The 17975-nt window shown below is 36.9% G+C and overlaps 1 protein-coding gene across 2 annotated transcripts in view; it reads left to right on the top strand.

The window, feature by feature from the left end:
- The window catches only part of FRMD6 (FERM domain containing 6), a 79339-nt gene that overhangs the window by 35219 nt on the left and 26145 nt on the right, over nt 1-17975 (top strand). Inside the window, exons 2-5 of one of the 2 annotated variants that reach the window (XM_058666429.1) lie at nt 4500-4744; nt 12399-12489; nt 15179-15282; nt 16182-16258. In XM_058666429.1, the coding sequence (XP_058522412.1) occupies nt 4646-4744; nt 12399-12489; nt 15179-15282; nt 16182-16258 (371 nt within the window). In that variant the 5' untranslated portion in view covers nt 4500-4645. The remainder of the gene's footprint in view (nt 1-4499; nt 4745-12398; nt 12490-15178; nt 15283-16181; nt 16259-17975) is intronic. The other variant, XM_058666430.1, reaches the window with a different exon arrangement.

The raw sequence follows: 17975 nt of genomic DNA on the forward strand, positions 1-17975 counted from the left end.
ATGAGAAGTTCCTGGCAACCAGTGTGTTGAGGCCAGGGCTGCTGCTGAGCTGCCTACAAGGCACACAACAGCCCCTGCTGCTACAAAGAGTATTTGGCCCAAATTGTCACTAGTGCCAAGAATAGGAGCCTTTACTCTAAAACATTGCTTTTCTAGGACCTGTATAATAAAGCAATTAACATCTAGCGAACATATACCATATTGTCTATCTCTATTAGAGTAAGGTGTATGTTTTATTCGGTGCTGCCTTCGCAGCACTTACAATAAAGCCTGATAAAATGTTCAGTACCTACTGTTAAATGGATTAATAAATGAATAAAAATCTGCAATCCATTTTACCGAAGGTACTCTGATATTACATTTAAAAGTAACATGCCTGTATTCCAGAATAATTGTAGCCACAGTATTCATGCGTTTCATTCATCTGTGCGATGCATTAATGCTGTCATCTATTAAATCTCTCCTTGAAGTTGGTATGAGACTTTCCTATCAGATACTATGTGCTCTTAGGGATCAGGGACACTATCCTCAGCTTAAACCTCTTGGCGGTGACATCTCTAAGCAGATGGTGAACTGATGAGCATCTTCCATTGCTTTTATATTTTGTTTCACAGCAGTAAATATCACAATATTGTGTTGTATTATGACCTTTTAAAATGTATAATTATTGAATTAGAAAATCAGTTCTCTATGAAGTTTTCTTATTATTAGCCTTGCTTCCATTATAGCATCCTGTCATCTTTTTACATTTTGAAGAGACAATCCCCAGAGTCAAGGCTGTTCCTCTGCCTACATTCAAAATGAAACTGTGTCATGTGGATAGGAAATTTCTGGTCTTCTACATTTAAAAAAAACATTTTAATATTTTAGAGTAGTTTCAGATTTATAGAAAGGTTTAGATCTTTTAAAATTTTAGAAATTCTAGAAAATTTTAGAAAAGTACAGAAAAGTTAAGATAGTTTAGATCTCGTATATCCTTTGCATATCTGGTTTCCCTTATCATTAAGACTTTACACGATTACGGGATGTTTGTCACAACTAATGAACCAGTATTGGAACCTGATAATTAAAGCCCACATGTGTATTCTGTGGTAACCAAGTTTTAAAGTTTATTTCCACAAATTTTGATAAATAGCAATCAAGGGTGAATATTCAGGAGTGGCAGTTAACATGCTTAAAAAAACCAACTTTTTAACTAATCAAACTTAACAGAAAATAAGGGACTCATAATAATAAGCATTTAAAATTGCAATGGAAGAATTTTGTAGCTCTACACCTTTTGTAGGTTAGGTGTTAATAAAGATTGCAGGGTGGGCTTTAGTCTTTATTAAACTGTTCTCTTGACTGGGAAACCTGTTAAAGTAACGTGGCTTGTCCTTCATAGGTGATCTGTGCGGATAGAAAGTGATCACTGATAGCAAAGGGTTGCATTGCAGTAAGAAGTGTGTCCTGCAAGGACTCCGGATAGAAAGCAGCCAGTGGCAGAAGGGCTAATTATGAATGAAATTGGTATATATTTTCTCTACTACTTTTCTTCTTTCTTTCAAATTGAATTTTACACTGGTGCACATAAGGAATATGGCTATTTTGTGATTTCAAAGGGACCTTTTGATCAGCTTTAATGCTTTCCTGCATGAAGGAAATGCTTAATCCTATCTCTGTTCTGCTTTTCCTAGTTTACCATTCTCAAACCAGAAAAGCAGCAGTGAAACAGCACTGTCTCTTAAAACCCTGCTTATTGATTTTGGCTTTTTGTTTTTATCTAATATCATTTTTTATTATTTTTTAAATTTTATTATTGCTATTTGTGTTTATTTATTTTGGGTGATATCATTGTGGATTATATTTTACTTTTACTTTAAAAAGAAACACTGGATTAAGTTTAGTTACTGTGCAATCTGAGAACATTGTCCTCTCCTAGTGATAATGACAACCTTAAGAATCAGGTAGGCTAATGTTCCTATCTCATCTGTGCCTTATGTGACCACTAATAGTAGTTTTTCTGTGAATAATGTAGACTCTTTTTACATCATGCAAATATAGGTGGAAAAGAACAGTATATATTCAGTGATTCGTGAGACAGCTAGTTTTTTAAAAAATCCTGCTTGAATAATAATCAGTTGACAATAATAATGAAATGCAACACATACTCATTAAAGTAGGAAGTATCTATAGCTTTTTAAATTATTGTCCAAGATCTTGCTAATTGCAGTGAGGCATGAAACAAATAAAATGTTTGTTGAAAATTAGAGATAAGGTTTTGATTAATTGCAAAAGCAATGTACTTTAAATCTGAGAGAAGTCTTAAAAATACCTTTAATAAACCAATTAAATGTAAGAGGGATCCCAAAATTTATAGTTCTTTTATGTATAAACAAGGTTTGTACAATAAATGCCAGCAGGGATGTCAGGGATAAGGTACCCTAATCCGCTGTTGGTGGGAATGTACCCTTAGGGAAGATAGTGTGGAGATTCTTCAGAAATCTGAAAACAGGCCTGCTGTGATGACCTAGCTATTCTACTCCTGGGAATTTATCCAAATGAAATGAAATCAGTGTATGAGAAAGTTTATCAATAACCCCATGTTTATAGCAGTTCAATTTATAATAGCTACAATAGAGAACCAAAGCAGATGTTTATCAATAGACACCTGGATAAAGAAAATGGTATAAACACCATGGAGCACTACTCAACTATCAAAAAGAATGAAAATATTGTTTGCAACTAAATGGCTGCAATTGGAAATCATATGCCAAGAGAAATAAACCAGTTCCAAAAAAGACAGATACATAGTTTTTTTGACCTGTGATAACTAATAAAAAAAAACCAGAGTTTATATGAGCAAGATTGACATTCTGGGATTGGATTATTTTTATAGCCTTTATACGCCTGAGGAATTGCAGGGTTTTTTTTGTTTGTTTGTTTTTCTACTTGCTGTATGTTTGACTGTACCTGATGGAGTGTTAAACCCACGATTGCAAAATAAAATGGAAGTATACCATTGTTGAAATGAAAAGACGTTTTCTCAAAATAATAAATTCAGATGGCTAATATACATATGAATATGTAAAGATGTTCGGGCTCCCTAGCCATCAGGGAGATACAAGTGAAAACCACATTGAGATTCCACTTAACTCCAGTGAGAATGGCCTACAGTCAGAACTCTGTTAACAATACCTACAGTTGTGGATGTGGGGAGAAAGGTACCTTCCTTCACTGCTGGTGAGAGTGTAGGCTAGTACAACCACTCTGGAAGTCAGTATGGAGAGTGTTGAGAGAATTGCAAATAAACCTGCCATATGATTCAGCTATCGTGCTCCTAGGAATACATCCAAAGGAAATGAAATCTGCATATGAGAAAGGGATTTGTGATCCTGTATTTACAGCAGCACAATCTACAATAGCAAAGACATGGAAACACTCCAGATGCCCATCCATGTTATTTTACTCCATGGTATTGTACATTTTTTTTCTTTTTACTTTATTCCTGTTACTGATTTTGTTTTATGGCTTTTCATTTACGGAAATGTATAGAAGCTGTGTAACCGAGACTATCATATTCAGATATGAAGATATAATGCAGTATGTATCTCTACTTCCAAATCAAATATGACTCCCAATGAAACTGTTGGATATATCTAGACAATAAGATGCTGGACTGTCTGCCATTGTCTGTATCTGCAGTATCAGGTTATACTTAAATAGTAAAATTATGGACTTTCAACTTCTTATGAAGGACTATACTATTGTAATAATATGGGGGAAATCAGTGGGAGGAGGGAGTTTGGAAAGGGAGTAAGGGAAAATCCCAGAGCCTATGAAATTCTATCATAAGATCAAAAATGAAACAGCAGGGGGAAAAAAAGGAAGTATGCCATTGTAAAAATTAGGAAAAAGAAAAATAGGTAAGGAGGATGGTGGGTGGGAATATACTACTCTGTTCCTAAATCTGTATCATGAAATACGTAAAACTTGTTCATTGTTATCTAAATGTGTGTCATATATAAATTTACATTTTACATAAATAAGACAAGTCCGAGGTTTTAAAAATGTTTAATAAAACCAATTAAATATGAATGAAATCCCAATTTACAGTACCTTTATCTTCAGACAAGTTCATATAAACTCTTGTTATTTCTGTGTATTCATCAGATTAGAGAATGCTGAGAGAGCAGTATCATAAAAGCTAAGGAGAAGAATGTTGTAAGGAGGGCCCAATAGCCACGGTATATGCTGCAGAGAGAGCAAACACAGTGGATGTTTTGGAGTTCACTAGCTTCCTTTGGCAGAGCCATGTTGATAAAGGGCGGGGGGTGGTTGAAGAGTGAATTATTGTAAAAATCGAGAGAAAGTAGGGCGACCTGGCTTGAGACCTTGTGCCTTGCTTGTGCCCCCAGGTTAGCTGCGCCCATTCTGATCTCCCAAATGTGTCCTCACCAAAATATTGCTGCTTCTCTTCCAGAGCCTCTAATTAGGCATTTGCTTGTTTGTTTTGACAGCTATGAAACCTACGTAGTCAAGCCCCACAATACTTCTGCTGTCCGATGTGTGATGAGGAAGAGAATTTGGCTTTGGAACGCTGGGAACCTGAGGCATCGCCGAGGACTCGGAGCCCAGCCCTGACCACTAGAGAGCCCACAACACAATGAACAAATTGAACTTCCATAACAACAGAGTCATGCAAGACCGCAGGAGTGTGTGCATTTTCCTTCCCAATGATGAATCTCTGAACATCATCATAAATGTGAGTAGATCCAGTTTTAAAAATATTTAAACAGAGTTCTCACCAGTGACCATATTTAAGTCTCCACTTGGTTAAGGGTAAGATCATTACAGAACAACAGCAATAATACAGCAACATTGGTGGTTCAGAAGGCTAAACAGGTGTAATACATAACAGTATCATTTAAGTGCAGCTGCCTTCAACTTTCTCTCCCGTAGGGTAAACTAGAGAATTAAGGGTACAGTATTAAAACGCAAACACTGTTTTTAAACTTCCTATTGAAGTGTATGACCATTTGTTTTATATGCTTAAAAGTTGTGACCCACACACAAGAACTGGCAATAATAAGCAACTTGGTTGTTTTAATAGTAGTCTGCATCTAGCCAGTTTCAAGGATGAGGAGTATAGGCTGTGCATTTGCATACCTAAGTATTTACCCCCTGTTCTTTAGTTGACAGTCTCCCCATGTGGTTAACCTGGGCATTGAGGAGCATGACACTATATGTATTTTTTTAACTTTTAAAAGTTGAGTTATAATTTACATACTACAAAGTATGGAAATATTAAGTTGCAGCTCAATGAATTTTTAATTCTATATATAATCCCAAGTAACCATCACCCAGCTTGAGGTACAAACTTAAAAGTGTTCTAGAAAGATTTTTTTTGGCCCCTTATAATCATTAACCTCCATGTAAGAGCTAACAACCACTCTGACCACTTTCACCATTGGAATAGACTAGTTGTGCTTGTTTCTGTACTTCATACAATTAAAAATATATGATAATACTATCTTTTGTGCCTGAATTCTTTTATTCAACATTTGGCACATCAAATTTATTTATGCTACTGTATGTGACAATAATTCATCTTTTTTCATTATTGTAAGAATAATCTCAAATATTTATTGATTTCTTCTTAGATTTAGAGTATTGTGAGTGGATCTGTTATAAATGTTTATATGCAAATATATATGCGTGTGCGTATATATATCATTTTGTGTGTGTGTGTATGTGTGTGTGTGTGTATATATATATATATATATATATATATATATATATATATATTTTCTAGGTTAATACCAAAGAATGGGTCTCTGAATCATTGGGTATACTTCTGTTTTGCCTTGGTTTACACACCAAACATTTTTTGTAAAGATTTATTTATTTTTTTTTAGAAAGGCAGATTTACAGAGAAGGAGAGACAGAGAGAAATCTTCCATCCTCTGGTTGACTTCCCAAATGGCCACAATGGCTGGAGCTGAGCTGATCTGAAGCCGGGACCCAGGAGCTCCCCTCTGGGTCTCTCATATGGGTGCAGGAGCCCAAGGACTTGAGCCGTCCTCCTCTGTCTATCTCAGACCATATGCAGGGAGCTAGCACGAAGGGGAAGCAATTGGGACATGAACTGGCACTCAAATGGGATGATAGCACCACAGGTAGGATTAGCCTGTTGAGCTACCATATTGGCCTCACCACCAAATATCATGCCTAACATTTTTTAGCTTTTCTCTGTATTATCAACTTTCATTTTATTTCTTTAACTTGATAGCATTTTGATTAAATTAGAGGGAAACTGCCATAACACATACCTTGAAATAAGTTTCTTACATATAATACTACAATATTTTCAATGCAATAGCCACGTAAGAGAATGCTTATAAATGTTATACTGAATATGTGTAACACTTAGATAGCATGATAGCATCATTAGGAAGTTTAGACAAGAAAAGATTTGACTTACTACTGTGATCATTTTGGTTTTTCTGACAACACAGTTTTGTGACTTATTTGCATAACCTTATTTTTATTCATACATTTTGCCCAGGTTATCAAGCATTCTTGTTGGTTGGATTTTAGCATCTTTTGGACAGAATTTCTAGTAATTATCTATATTTCTATTCAGGGTATATGAAATAGTTTCGAGGAGGGTGAAGTGGCAGGCTATTAATTTTGCAACATTTAATTTTAAAATGTAAAAATTGGCAACATTTCAATGTGAAAACTGGGAAAAGAAACCAAAATATAGTTCTGTATGCATGGATATGCTCTTTGAATTCTTTTTTACGTTTCTATGAAGTATAATCCCATTAAAAACTATAAATTCTTCTTATGAGGCACACAGCATGACCATTTATGAATCATTTCTCCATTGGTGGTTTTTCACCCAGCGCAATGTGTGCAGACATATAAGCCATCGAACAAAATCTCTAACTGTAGACCAGTTGGGAAGCCTAATAACTGCTTAGTGAGCAATGCTATAAAGTGACTGAGTTTTTGGAAAAATCAGTTTGCACTAAAACTGAGCTGAAGGAAATAACTTTGGGGAGCAGACAAGAAGTTGCCTAGTCTGATTAGTCCTACAGATCTGTGACTTCAGATCTTGAGTATACATCAGGATTATCTGAAAGAGCTTGTGGAGAATTGTTGAACATTTTCATTGGAAATGCTCATATAGTAAGTTTAGGGTAGGATATGGGCAAGATCCCTAATCAGGATTATCATGGATAATCTAGAATCTTTACCCAGACAGGTAAAAGACCTGGATACCAGCACCACGTTGTTTCACTTTCCAGAACCCTCTTTATGAGGTTGTGGTTTTTGGCATCTGTCAGTGCCCTGACCCTTAGGACGATACACGATGCATAGTAAGCACAGAGCAAACATTGATCTTTGTTAGTAATGTGATTATCTACATCATAGTTAAAATATTATTCTTACTTTGATGATATAGATTACTAGATTTCTGATTCTGGACAGATTGCTTAACTCACTGACCTTTTTCATTCATAAATCAATTTATCTAGTACTTGTGCACAGTAAGTCCTAAATTTGTATTTATTTCATTTCTTTGTGAAGAATAAATTAAGCAGTGTAGCAATGAGGAGACACTGACACACTTAAAACACACTACCCTGAATTCACATGCTGTGGTTTAATGGCTTTGGGTAAGTTAATTAAACTACCTTCAGCTTCAGTGTCTTCACTTCTTATGTGGGAGTAATACCTGTGCTACATGGTGACTGAGAATTCACGTTATCACACAACATAATCTCTGACACAGAGATAATGGCTGCTATTCACATTTCAATGCTTAGGCAGAGAAAGTAGATGCTTCTTTGGTTTGCTCTGGTCAGGACTATGAAGCCATATGTCATGATTAAGAAAGGTGGTTTTAGAGTCACAGGGACCTAGGTTGAAATCCCTTCACAATGACCTTAGAACATTGAACACATTTTTCTCACTGTTTTTTATTGATGCAATTTTTGTTGTTCTGCTTTATTTGTTTTGTTTTGATTTTCTCATCTATAAAGCGGGGTAATTTCCGTATCACAGGGAAATTGAGAGGTTTTGAAGATGTGGTGTGCATGGAGCTCATGTATTGAGCAGCATAGATTCACATTTATTTCTTTTGAGTTGTTGGTGCTCTATTCATGAAATGAAAATGGAGAAACTGAGCCTAGTGCGGCTTTAAAATTTCTCTTTCCACAGTAGAGAGACTTTAAAAAGAAAGAAGATTTATTTATTTGAAAAACAGAATTAAAGAGAGGGAGAGATATTCACTTGCTAGGTCACTCCTCAAATGGTCCCAACAGCCAGGGCTAGGCCAGACTGAAACCAAAGCAGTAAGCTTCATCTGGATCTTCTATGTCTACTTGGGCCGTTTTCCACTGTTTTTCCAGGTGCATTAGCAGGGAGCTGGATCAGAAGCTGGGACCCCAACTAATGTGCTCATGTAGAATGCTGGCATTGCAGGTGATGGCTTAGCCAGTGTGCTACTGCACCAGCATGTAGGCTCTTTGCTGTGGCCAGACTGTTGTCCAGTAGCAAGCAGTTGTATCAAAGAAAGAGCCAAGAAAAATAGATGGAGATAACCTGTTAATAGCAAAGCAGGTAAAGGCTGATAAAAGCCCCTCTTTTTCTGCACAATACTATCTTTTCAGAAAGTAGCCGTTGATGTTTATAGAATTTTGGTATAACAAACTGCTGTATCAAAAGCTGTTCCACCAACAGTCTCTAATTTTGATCATTGGGCAGATACTAAATATGGAAACTGACATTTTTAGATGTAAATTAATGGTAAATGTAAGAACCATCAAGTTTTGGGGTGTTTTTTTTTTCTTTGTAAGAGTTATGTACTTTTAGGTAGGTAGAATAAAAGAGAGGCAAGGGAAGAGATGGGGGTCAAAAGACATTTCCAGCTGCTGGTTCACTTGCACAAATGACTATAACAACCAGGACTAGACCAGACAATAGCCACGTGCCAGAAGACCCATTTGGGTTTTCCACATAGGTCTCGAGACCTAATTTCCTGAGCCATGATCTGCTGCCTTCCCAGGCACATTAGCAGAAAGTTCAATTGGAAGTGGAAGAGTCAAGATTGGAACCAGTGCTCCGATATGGGATGCCAATAAGCAGTGGCACCTTAACCCCCTCAAAGCTTGAATGATAAAAAAAATTAAGGCCAAAGGTTAAACATCTTCACTAAGAACAGAGGGAAAAATTCTTTTTTTCCCTGGAGAATATTTGGAACATTCTTGCACAATAATAAATCATTGACACATTTAGGATCCAATGCTGTTTTAAAGTTCCATATACAGTGTATTTTTAGGTTAAAGCCTTAACTCTTTTTCTCAATACCTCATACTTTGTAGCACTTTCTAAAATTCCTGTTGCTTCTGAAAATGAAAGAACTTGAGAAATTTCACAATCAGTTATAATATAGCTTTAAAGATTCAATACTGTGCAGGTACAGAGAACTCAAGCTTATTTTCATAGCAATTAAGACTTTAGAACCACAGCCTTATATAATTATAGTTTTTAAACAACAGTGCTATACTACTTGATAGTTGTTAAAGAGTTTTATCAACTCAAATACTTGATTTAAACTAGCAGAACAACAATAATAATTACATGGGATACATGTAGGAAAGGAACAATGTGTAACAAGTTGCACATAGTTTATTTTGTACACATTCAGTTTGTGGTTTGGAATTTTAATTTTCCATTACAGGTTGTCTTGACTGCTTGTGCCTGACATTTTTAAATATAATCCAAGTAAGGATTATAGGTGTTATAGAAAATAAGACATTTTAAAACTCACGTTTGTAATGTATAAGGATACTTGAAGAAGTTTGTAGTGGATAAATAGTACCTTTTAACTCCATTTCCCCATAAGCTTTTGGAAATTCCCTCATGCAGTTCAACTTAAGGATTGGGCCCGGCGGCGTGGCCTAGCGGCTAAAGTCCTCGCCTTGAACGCCCCAGGATCCCATATGGGCACTGGTTCTAATCCCGGCAGCTCCACTTCCCATCCAGCTCCCTGCTTGTGGCCTGGAAAAGCAGTGGAGGACGGCCCAATGCATTGGGACACTTCACCCGCGTGGGAGATCCGGAAGAGGTTCTTGGTTCCCGGCATCGGATCAGCGTGCATCGGCCCATTGCGGCTCACTTGGGGAGTGAAACATCGGATGGAAGATCTTCCTCTCTGTCTCTCCTCCTCTGTATATCTGGCTGTAATAAAAAATGAATAAATCTTTAAAAAAAAAAAGGATTGTATGTGATATTTGATGCATTCTCCTTTTTATCATTCTGTTTATTTAGACTTAAAGTGAAATTATGAGAATATGAAACTCAAATTCCAGTCTTTAGTGAGTGTTAGAAATAACATAGGACGTACATAAAAAAACTGGCTGAATCACTATACACCAACACGATGATAATTATTGTCATTGACGAATCTGTTCTCCATTGGTATTGATAGGTTTGCATTGCTCAATTTTCCTGTATTGCTCAGTGCACATTCATAAAATGCTTTGCTCAATGAATTGGAGAGAAATCAACTGTCAGGAAACAAAATACAGATAAAGAGTCCATAAGGAAACATATTCCTGGTTTTCATGCATGAAACATTTACTCAGTGTTTACTGTAAACCTTGAATATGAAGTAAGATGCTGGTCTAGTTCCATTGAGTTCCTGGTACTTCCAGGCAGCTGAGTTGGTGCTCTCAGTGTCTTTGTTTCCAATGGATGGAGTGTTTTTCTGGTCAGCTGCCACTTAAGTAGCAGATGTGAAAAAGGATAGTAAGCTCTTTCTTCTTGCTGTAGTTGGAATTATCACCAGTAGTGAGTTGCTTCCCTTTTAATTTTGAAGGGCTCTAGGCATGTTTTTGCTTTTGTAATTTAGATCCCAAATTAATGTATAGTAGGTTTTTTTTAGAGTTAACTAATTCAGAATTCTTTTAAGATTTTATTTATATTTGAAAGGTAGAGTTACATTGTGTTGAAGAGCTGTCTGCATTCCTGTGTTCATTACAGCATTGTTCATATAATCCACATGAGGGCATACATAAAATGTGGTGTATACTTAACACAATGGAATACTATCCAGTCTTTGTAAAAAGAGGAGATCCTGTAGTTTTTTTTTTTTTTTTTTTAAGATTTATTTTGTTTTTATTACAAAGTCAGATATACTGAGAGGAGGAGAGATAGAGAGGAAGTGGAGCTGCCGGGATTAGAACCAGCAGCCATATGGGATCAAGGCAGGACCTTAGCCACTAGGCCACGCTGCCAAGCCCAATCCTATAGTTTTCAGCAACATGACTGAGCTGAGAACATTAGGTGAAATCAGCAAGGCACAGAAAGACAAAGATTATATGAAGTCATATTTGAAATCTGAGAGTTTAGACTCAGTAACAAAGAGTGAAATGGATCATTAACAGAGGCTGGGAGTACAAATTGGGGAAATGTTACTCAAATGTGAAATTGCAGTTAGGGGAGTAAATTCAAGAAATCCTGTTGTGCGGCCTGGTGACCGTAGTAAATAACACTGTGTTACATGCATACTTCAAAATTGCTAAGAATGAGTTTTGACTATTAACGAAAAAGATAGGCCTATGAGGTTACTTATGTTAATTAACTCAATTTAGTCATTTCACAATGTATGTATATATAAATATGTTGTATAGTATAAAGATATACAATCCTTACTTGTCAGTTAAAAACATATTTACTTATCAAAGATTTATTTATTTATTTTGAGAGTCAGAGCTACAGATAGAGAGAGATCTTCCATACACTGATTTACTCCCTAAATGATGCAGTAGCCAGCATTAGGCTAAGCTGAAACCAGGAGCTTCATCCATTGTCCCACGGGTGTGGAAGGGTCTCAAATACTTGGGCCCTCTCCTGCTGTGTGTCCCAGGATATTAGCAGGGATCTGGATCAGATGTGGAGCAGCCCAGCACAATGAACCGACACCCAAATGGGATGCTGAAGCGCAGACAACAGCTTAACCAGCAAACCACATACCAACTATGTTAAACATAGAAATTTAAAGAAAAAAAAATTGCCAAGTGAATGGTTTTGGCAGCTTAAAGCAGCTATTCTGAATAAGTGCAGAAATATTTGAAATCCTTATCTATACATCCTATAACATAAGATTCTTCTGCAGGATCAAGTTGGGCCTTCACCATTTATAAAAATTGGTGTTGTGATAGTCATTACTAAAGCAAAGCCACTGATTAAAGTGATTTCCACAAACAATGGTTGTTTTGCTGGGGTTGCTTGTCATTTCAAGTTGGATATTTACAAAATGCTAAAATTTTCTGATTATGGCACACTTGTATGTGTGGAATTGGTTGAATTGTTGTCTTGACATATGCTTTTTTCTCTGGTAGGTTAAAATTTTGTGCCATCAGTTGCTGGTCCAGGTGTGTGACCTGCTCAGGCTAAAGGACTGTCACCTCTTTGGACTCAGTGTCATACAGAGTAAGTGCTAGCCCATCTATGATGAATTTAGCCAACTGTCCTTGAGAAAATGACAGCTGTCACCTACATCATGAATATTGTTGCAAAACTGATTGTCCAAGTGCCTGTAAACCTTTCCTCAGTTTTAATTTAACATTAACTTTTTTAAATCTTTAACAATATTTCCTGTCATAGTCTGAACTTAAAAAAATCAATTCCTCTTTAGAAAACTAGATTTCATGTACTCACACTTTTATGTTTTAATCAACATAGCTTTCTTTTTTTCCCCTCACATTCAGGAAATGGGTGGAGCCAGTAGTCATTTATTTTATAAATTTGACATTAAAAGGAAATATGAACATAATAAATGTATTTTCCTTTTCAGGTTCTTATACTGATGACCATGTAATATAACAAGGGATTCCATTCACTTAGCTTTATTTTTTTATTTTCTTTCTTACTCTTTGCTTTTTTTCCAGTTAGACTATATGAGTTTGAAACAATGGAGTCATTTTCTTCTGCATTCCTTATAGGGAGAAAAATTTTCAAGTATAGGACTCCATGTAAGATTTCTTCTCCCATAATGTCTGGTGAGAGCTAAATTCAGAACTTAAGTACAACTCATCTTTACCAGCTTTTTTCCTTAAAAATGGTTTTTAATTTTGTCTCGTCGACTAAGCTCATTTTGCTAAAGAAACTTTGTGAAATACATATAGTTGCAATATGTAATTGCAGTTTATGATTGTGGATTGTTTTCTACTACTGAAATTGGTTTCAGTTTAAAGACTTGAGAGGTCTTACAAGCTTAACTAATGTTGTAAAGTCCTCACATCTGCCAAGTTGGAAAGTGATGGGCAAAACCTCTTCTCCAAGATGGGAGCCCCTGTCAGGTAACCCTTCTAGAAGCTGGCAAAGAATGTGGAGATGGGAGCAAATAAGTCAGGACCCTACAGGAATCAGTCCTTGGCTCTTCCTATGCTGCTCGGCTAAAATGAGAACACAAAGGCTCCACAGCCCATTCTCTCCTGGGAGGACCCAGGAGTAGTAGGAAGTTCTATAGACGCTAAGTCACCTTTGTTAGTATGTGCTCCAAGTTGCTCCCTGCTGCGTCTGCATCCAGACTGATGATCTTTGTGGTTCAACAAGTCAAGCTTAAAAAACCAGTTTATAGGTCTTCAGGTTTCAAAATAAGAGTTTTTAAAGTTGTTCTTTGCAGGAGAGCTTGTAGCATGGTGTAAGAACATTGACTATGGGATCTGATGACCTGGTTTTAATTCCTGTTCTGCCACTGCCTGGCAGGGTGGCTGTGGGCATACCACTTAATTTCTCTCCCTGTCATTCTGTTCACATGTCAGATAGAATCTGCTGATCTGCCAGCTTTGCAGAATTTTGATGTGTTCTGGAGATGTGTTCAGCTATATAGCTCTAGCCAGACTGTCAGGTGGTAGAGATACAGTAGTTGCGGAAAACCTCCGTATGCCTCTGCAGTGAGCAGTCCCACCTTTGTTCTGTGTGTTAATTCAGATGGAATCCAAACCAAACACAAATCAGAAGCAGGAGGAGAGTTTTTTGGTCGTATCCATTTTGCATTTAGTCAGTAACTAGAAAACAGGAGATAGATAGTTGACTTGGTAACTGGATTTAAGTAGCATCTCCTTGTTTGTCTCGAGGACCTCTTGCTTCTCTGTTTCATTCAAATGAATCAACTTAATGTGCCGTTTATAGCCACAGCATGTTTTACTCTTCCTGTTCTGTTATGGCACTCTTCCAGTCAAACCCCCATATTCAGCCAGCAGTCAGCAGTGCAGCCAAGTTTGTTTATCCTTGAGGTTGTCAGAGACACATGCTTTCCAAAATGAGCATTTTTGCAGAGAGTTTTCCATGTCCCCTCAGTGATTGAAAAAGGACTAGGTTTATTTTAAAACAAATTTTTTAAAAATGTAAAGCTTTGTGCTCAGTTGGAATGCTGAAGATCTCTCTTATAAGATACGAATCTCTCTGAGATACAAAGATTCTCTTTGGAAAAATCCAGACATTCTTGGCTTTTTGCCAGCCTCTTGTCACCTAGATTACTTTTAAATAGACTTTTAAGACTTTTTCTCTGATCACTTTATTAACATCGTTCCCCTGAGGGAAAATTTTCCTGTTGTTGCTTGTTTCTCATAAGATACCTCTCTTCATAAACTGGATCCAAAAACAGCGTGAGTCGTGGTTTCTCGTTTTGTCAAGTTGTACTTTGATGTGGGGAACACAGAGCAAGAGGAAAGACTGCTTCACAAAGTGTTTGTGAGGCTTCTGCCTTGGAGATGGGCTGTTCACTTCGGTGGCTCCTGATGCCTCCCATAGCACTTAGGGTGGCATTTCTGTTCTAGTTCATTATTCTGCAGCTGTAAGAACAATCTTCTGTGACTCACAGCAGAAATCTAGTGTTTTCATATTTCAGACTAAGTAACACTCATAATATTTGACACTAAACTATACTGTCATTTCTACTGAACATTACATAGTTAGAGGAGTATACCTGATTTGTTTTGCAAAAGCAAAGTAATTCATAAAAGATCTCATAGCTAGGCCAACGAACTTTCATATTTTTTGTTCAGTTCTCTTAGTAACGTGTAAGATCGTGTGAGACTTAAAAAAACTTGTTTCTTAATATATACTTTTAAAACTCTGTCCTTTTAAAGCATTTTTTCTTGTTTTTAATGTACAGATAATGAACACGTGTATATGGAGTTGTCACAAAAGCTTTATAAGTATTGTCCAAAAGAATGGAAGAAAGAGGCCAGCAAGGTACGACAATACGAAGTCACTTGGGTGAGATTATATTTATAAGCAAAATATTTTGATTTTTAAGAAAATTATTATTTTAGCTGTTATACTTTAGAACAAAGCTTAATACTTTATGAAATAGAAATTAAGAAAGGGAAATGGATCATTCTAAAATGTCACCTTAATCTACTATTAATAAATTATAGCTTACATATTCTTGATGCCTGTGGCCATGTTGTCAAAACCAGTGTTGTAAAAGTTAGTAATTTCTAGATTGAATTGTACTACATTGGCATTTTCTGCTCGTTATTTTATTATACTGGTGCTTTTATTTAGTGAATATACATTCAATTCATGCAGAACAGTCCCAAGAAAGGTACCCAAAGGAGTGTTGCTAGGATTATCCTAGTAAACGTGGAGAAAAACCCTTTGGTCTAATCCTAGATCCTCCAATTTATGTTTAAGAATTCTTGAAATAAACGGGAAGGCCGCTTCAAAGCCAACTACAAAGAAAGGAACATGAATGTCTAAGTAAACAAACAACAAATTAGAATTCGGTATGTGGAATGTCAGAGGAACAAGGGAACATTTGTAATGAGAAGCAAATGGTCACCACAGGGGACAGAACTGAACTGAGAGCTGGCTCTCAGCTAGAAATTTCCATGACATTTATTTTTATCTTCCCTTATGTTGTCGTTGGCATTGCTGTGAATGAGGTTCAGATAGAAGGATGGTGTTGTCTTGGCTATAATTTTCTGATTTTACAAGAACCTGGTGTGCTTATGGGACAGCTGTCTACCCACTAGAAGCCTGCTCACTACATGTAGATAAAGCGTCTGAGTGTTTTTAAAAGTGTCCTGCAAATAATGGTATTTTGCTTGCTTTTGAAACCTGTCTTGAAAGGAACTAAAAATACCTTGATTTGTATGTTGTCTTTGTTTCAGGGTATTGACCAATTTGGGCCTCCTATGATTATACACTTCCGTGTACAGTATTATGTGGAAAATGGCAGATTGATCAGGTAGGGGACAAGGATAGTCTATAAGCCTCTTTTCCCCCCAGCTTGTTTTTTTAAATACACTAGTCAGCTACTTGTATTTATTGTTTGTCTCCCTCTGTTTTGATATAAACTGAAACAGAAGTGAAATTTTCTTTCAGTCTTTTTGCATGCACTGTGTCCCCGATCCTTAATGCAGAAGCACACAATAGGCATTCGAGTATTTGTTGAATGAATGACTGATACTGTTAGACTCTATGGAAATGTTAGCAGTAGCATTTACACACGTTTTCTGTGCTCCATGTTTTTCATAAAAATATTAGCCACCAAAAAATTACGTCTCTCCAGAAAGAATTTGTGATTTCGTGAAGAGTACAATAGTTAAAGAATGTAATTCTAGTGGTGGGGATGGAACATGGGCAGGAACTCACCTATAAAAGAGCACAGACAAGTGTTTACAGAGCCTGGTTTTCTTTTCACATTGGGTTGTTTTTTATCATTCCCAGTAGCTTTAAAACTAAGATTAGGTCTCCATCGGAGCTCTCCTGTGAAAACCTTAGCTGCAGTTTGACAAGGGCAGGTAGTTGCTTTCTTTTTCTCAAGGTTGGTGAGTGCTCATCATTTTAGAAGCCCAGTCATTTGTGTAGGAGAATTTGATGCTGGAAAACTTGGCTAGGTGATTTTCTTGGTCGATAGAAAATACTAGAAATGTGAAACCGTGTGTGTTTTATTTTTCTTAAAGATTTATATGTTTTTAATTTGAAAGGCAGATTTTCAGAGAGAAGTCTTACATCTGCTGGTTCACTCCCCAAGTGGCTTCAGTGAATGGAGCTGAGCCAATCCAAAACCAGGGGCCAGGAGCTTTCTCCAGGTCTCCCACATGGGCGCAGGGTCCCAAGGACTTGAGCCATCCTCCTCTGCCTTTCCAGTCCTTAAGCAGGGTGCATGATTGGAAGTGGAGCAGCCTGGACTGGAACCAGTGCCCTTGCCAGTCTCTGTGTGTATTGATTTTTAAGCTTTGAGAAGCCTTATATGATAGAAAGATGTAGCTAATGAGTTACACGTAAAATTAGCAGTACTTATATTGTTGTGTTGCAAATTAAAAAGCAAAAGGTATCAGCCTATGAACAGTTTTTAGGGGCCAGTTTTGTGGCAGGATAGATGAAGCTACCACTTGCCAACACCAGCTTCCCCTATCTAAGTTAGAATCTACTTCCAGTCTGTTTCCCTGCTATCATGCCTGGGAAAGCAGCAAAGAAAGTGGCCCAAGTATTTGGACTCCTGCTACCCACTTGGGAGAAGAGGATGCAGTTCTTGGCTCCTGATTTCAGCTCAGCGTAACCCTAGCTATTGTGGACATTTGAGAGTTGAACCTGCAGGTAAAAGGTCTTTCTGCCTGTCCCTCTCTCTGTAACTCTGCCTTTCGAGTAAATGAACAAAGAAATCTTTTTTTTTTTTTTAAGAATGTTGTTAAGGGCTGAAAATTATAAATTTGACCATGCTTACCTGATTGTTAAAATAAGAGTCAGTGTATTATTTAGTCACTAATTAATCCAGCAGGGATAGAAATGTTTAATTCATCCCTGTAACTTCTGCTTTTTCTCCTCAGGGATGAGCCAGTATATACAATGTGTGGTTAGTGTTATTAAAAGACATGTTCCAAAAAGTACTCTGTTCCAAAGGAGTGGCAAGGAGGATAACATAAATGCTTTATGTTTAAGCTTTCATGTTTTTAACCATG

This window comes from Ochotona princeps, chromosome 6 (genome assembly GCF_030435755.1).
Source record: "Ochotona princeps isolate mOchPri1 chromosome 6, mOchPri1.hap1, whole genome shotgun sequence".
Taxonomy (NCBI): Eukaryota; Metazoa; Chordata; class Mammalia; order Lagomorpha; family Ochotonidae; genus Ochotona; species Ochotona princeps.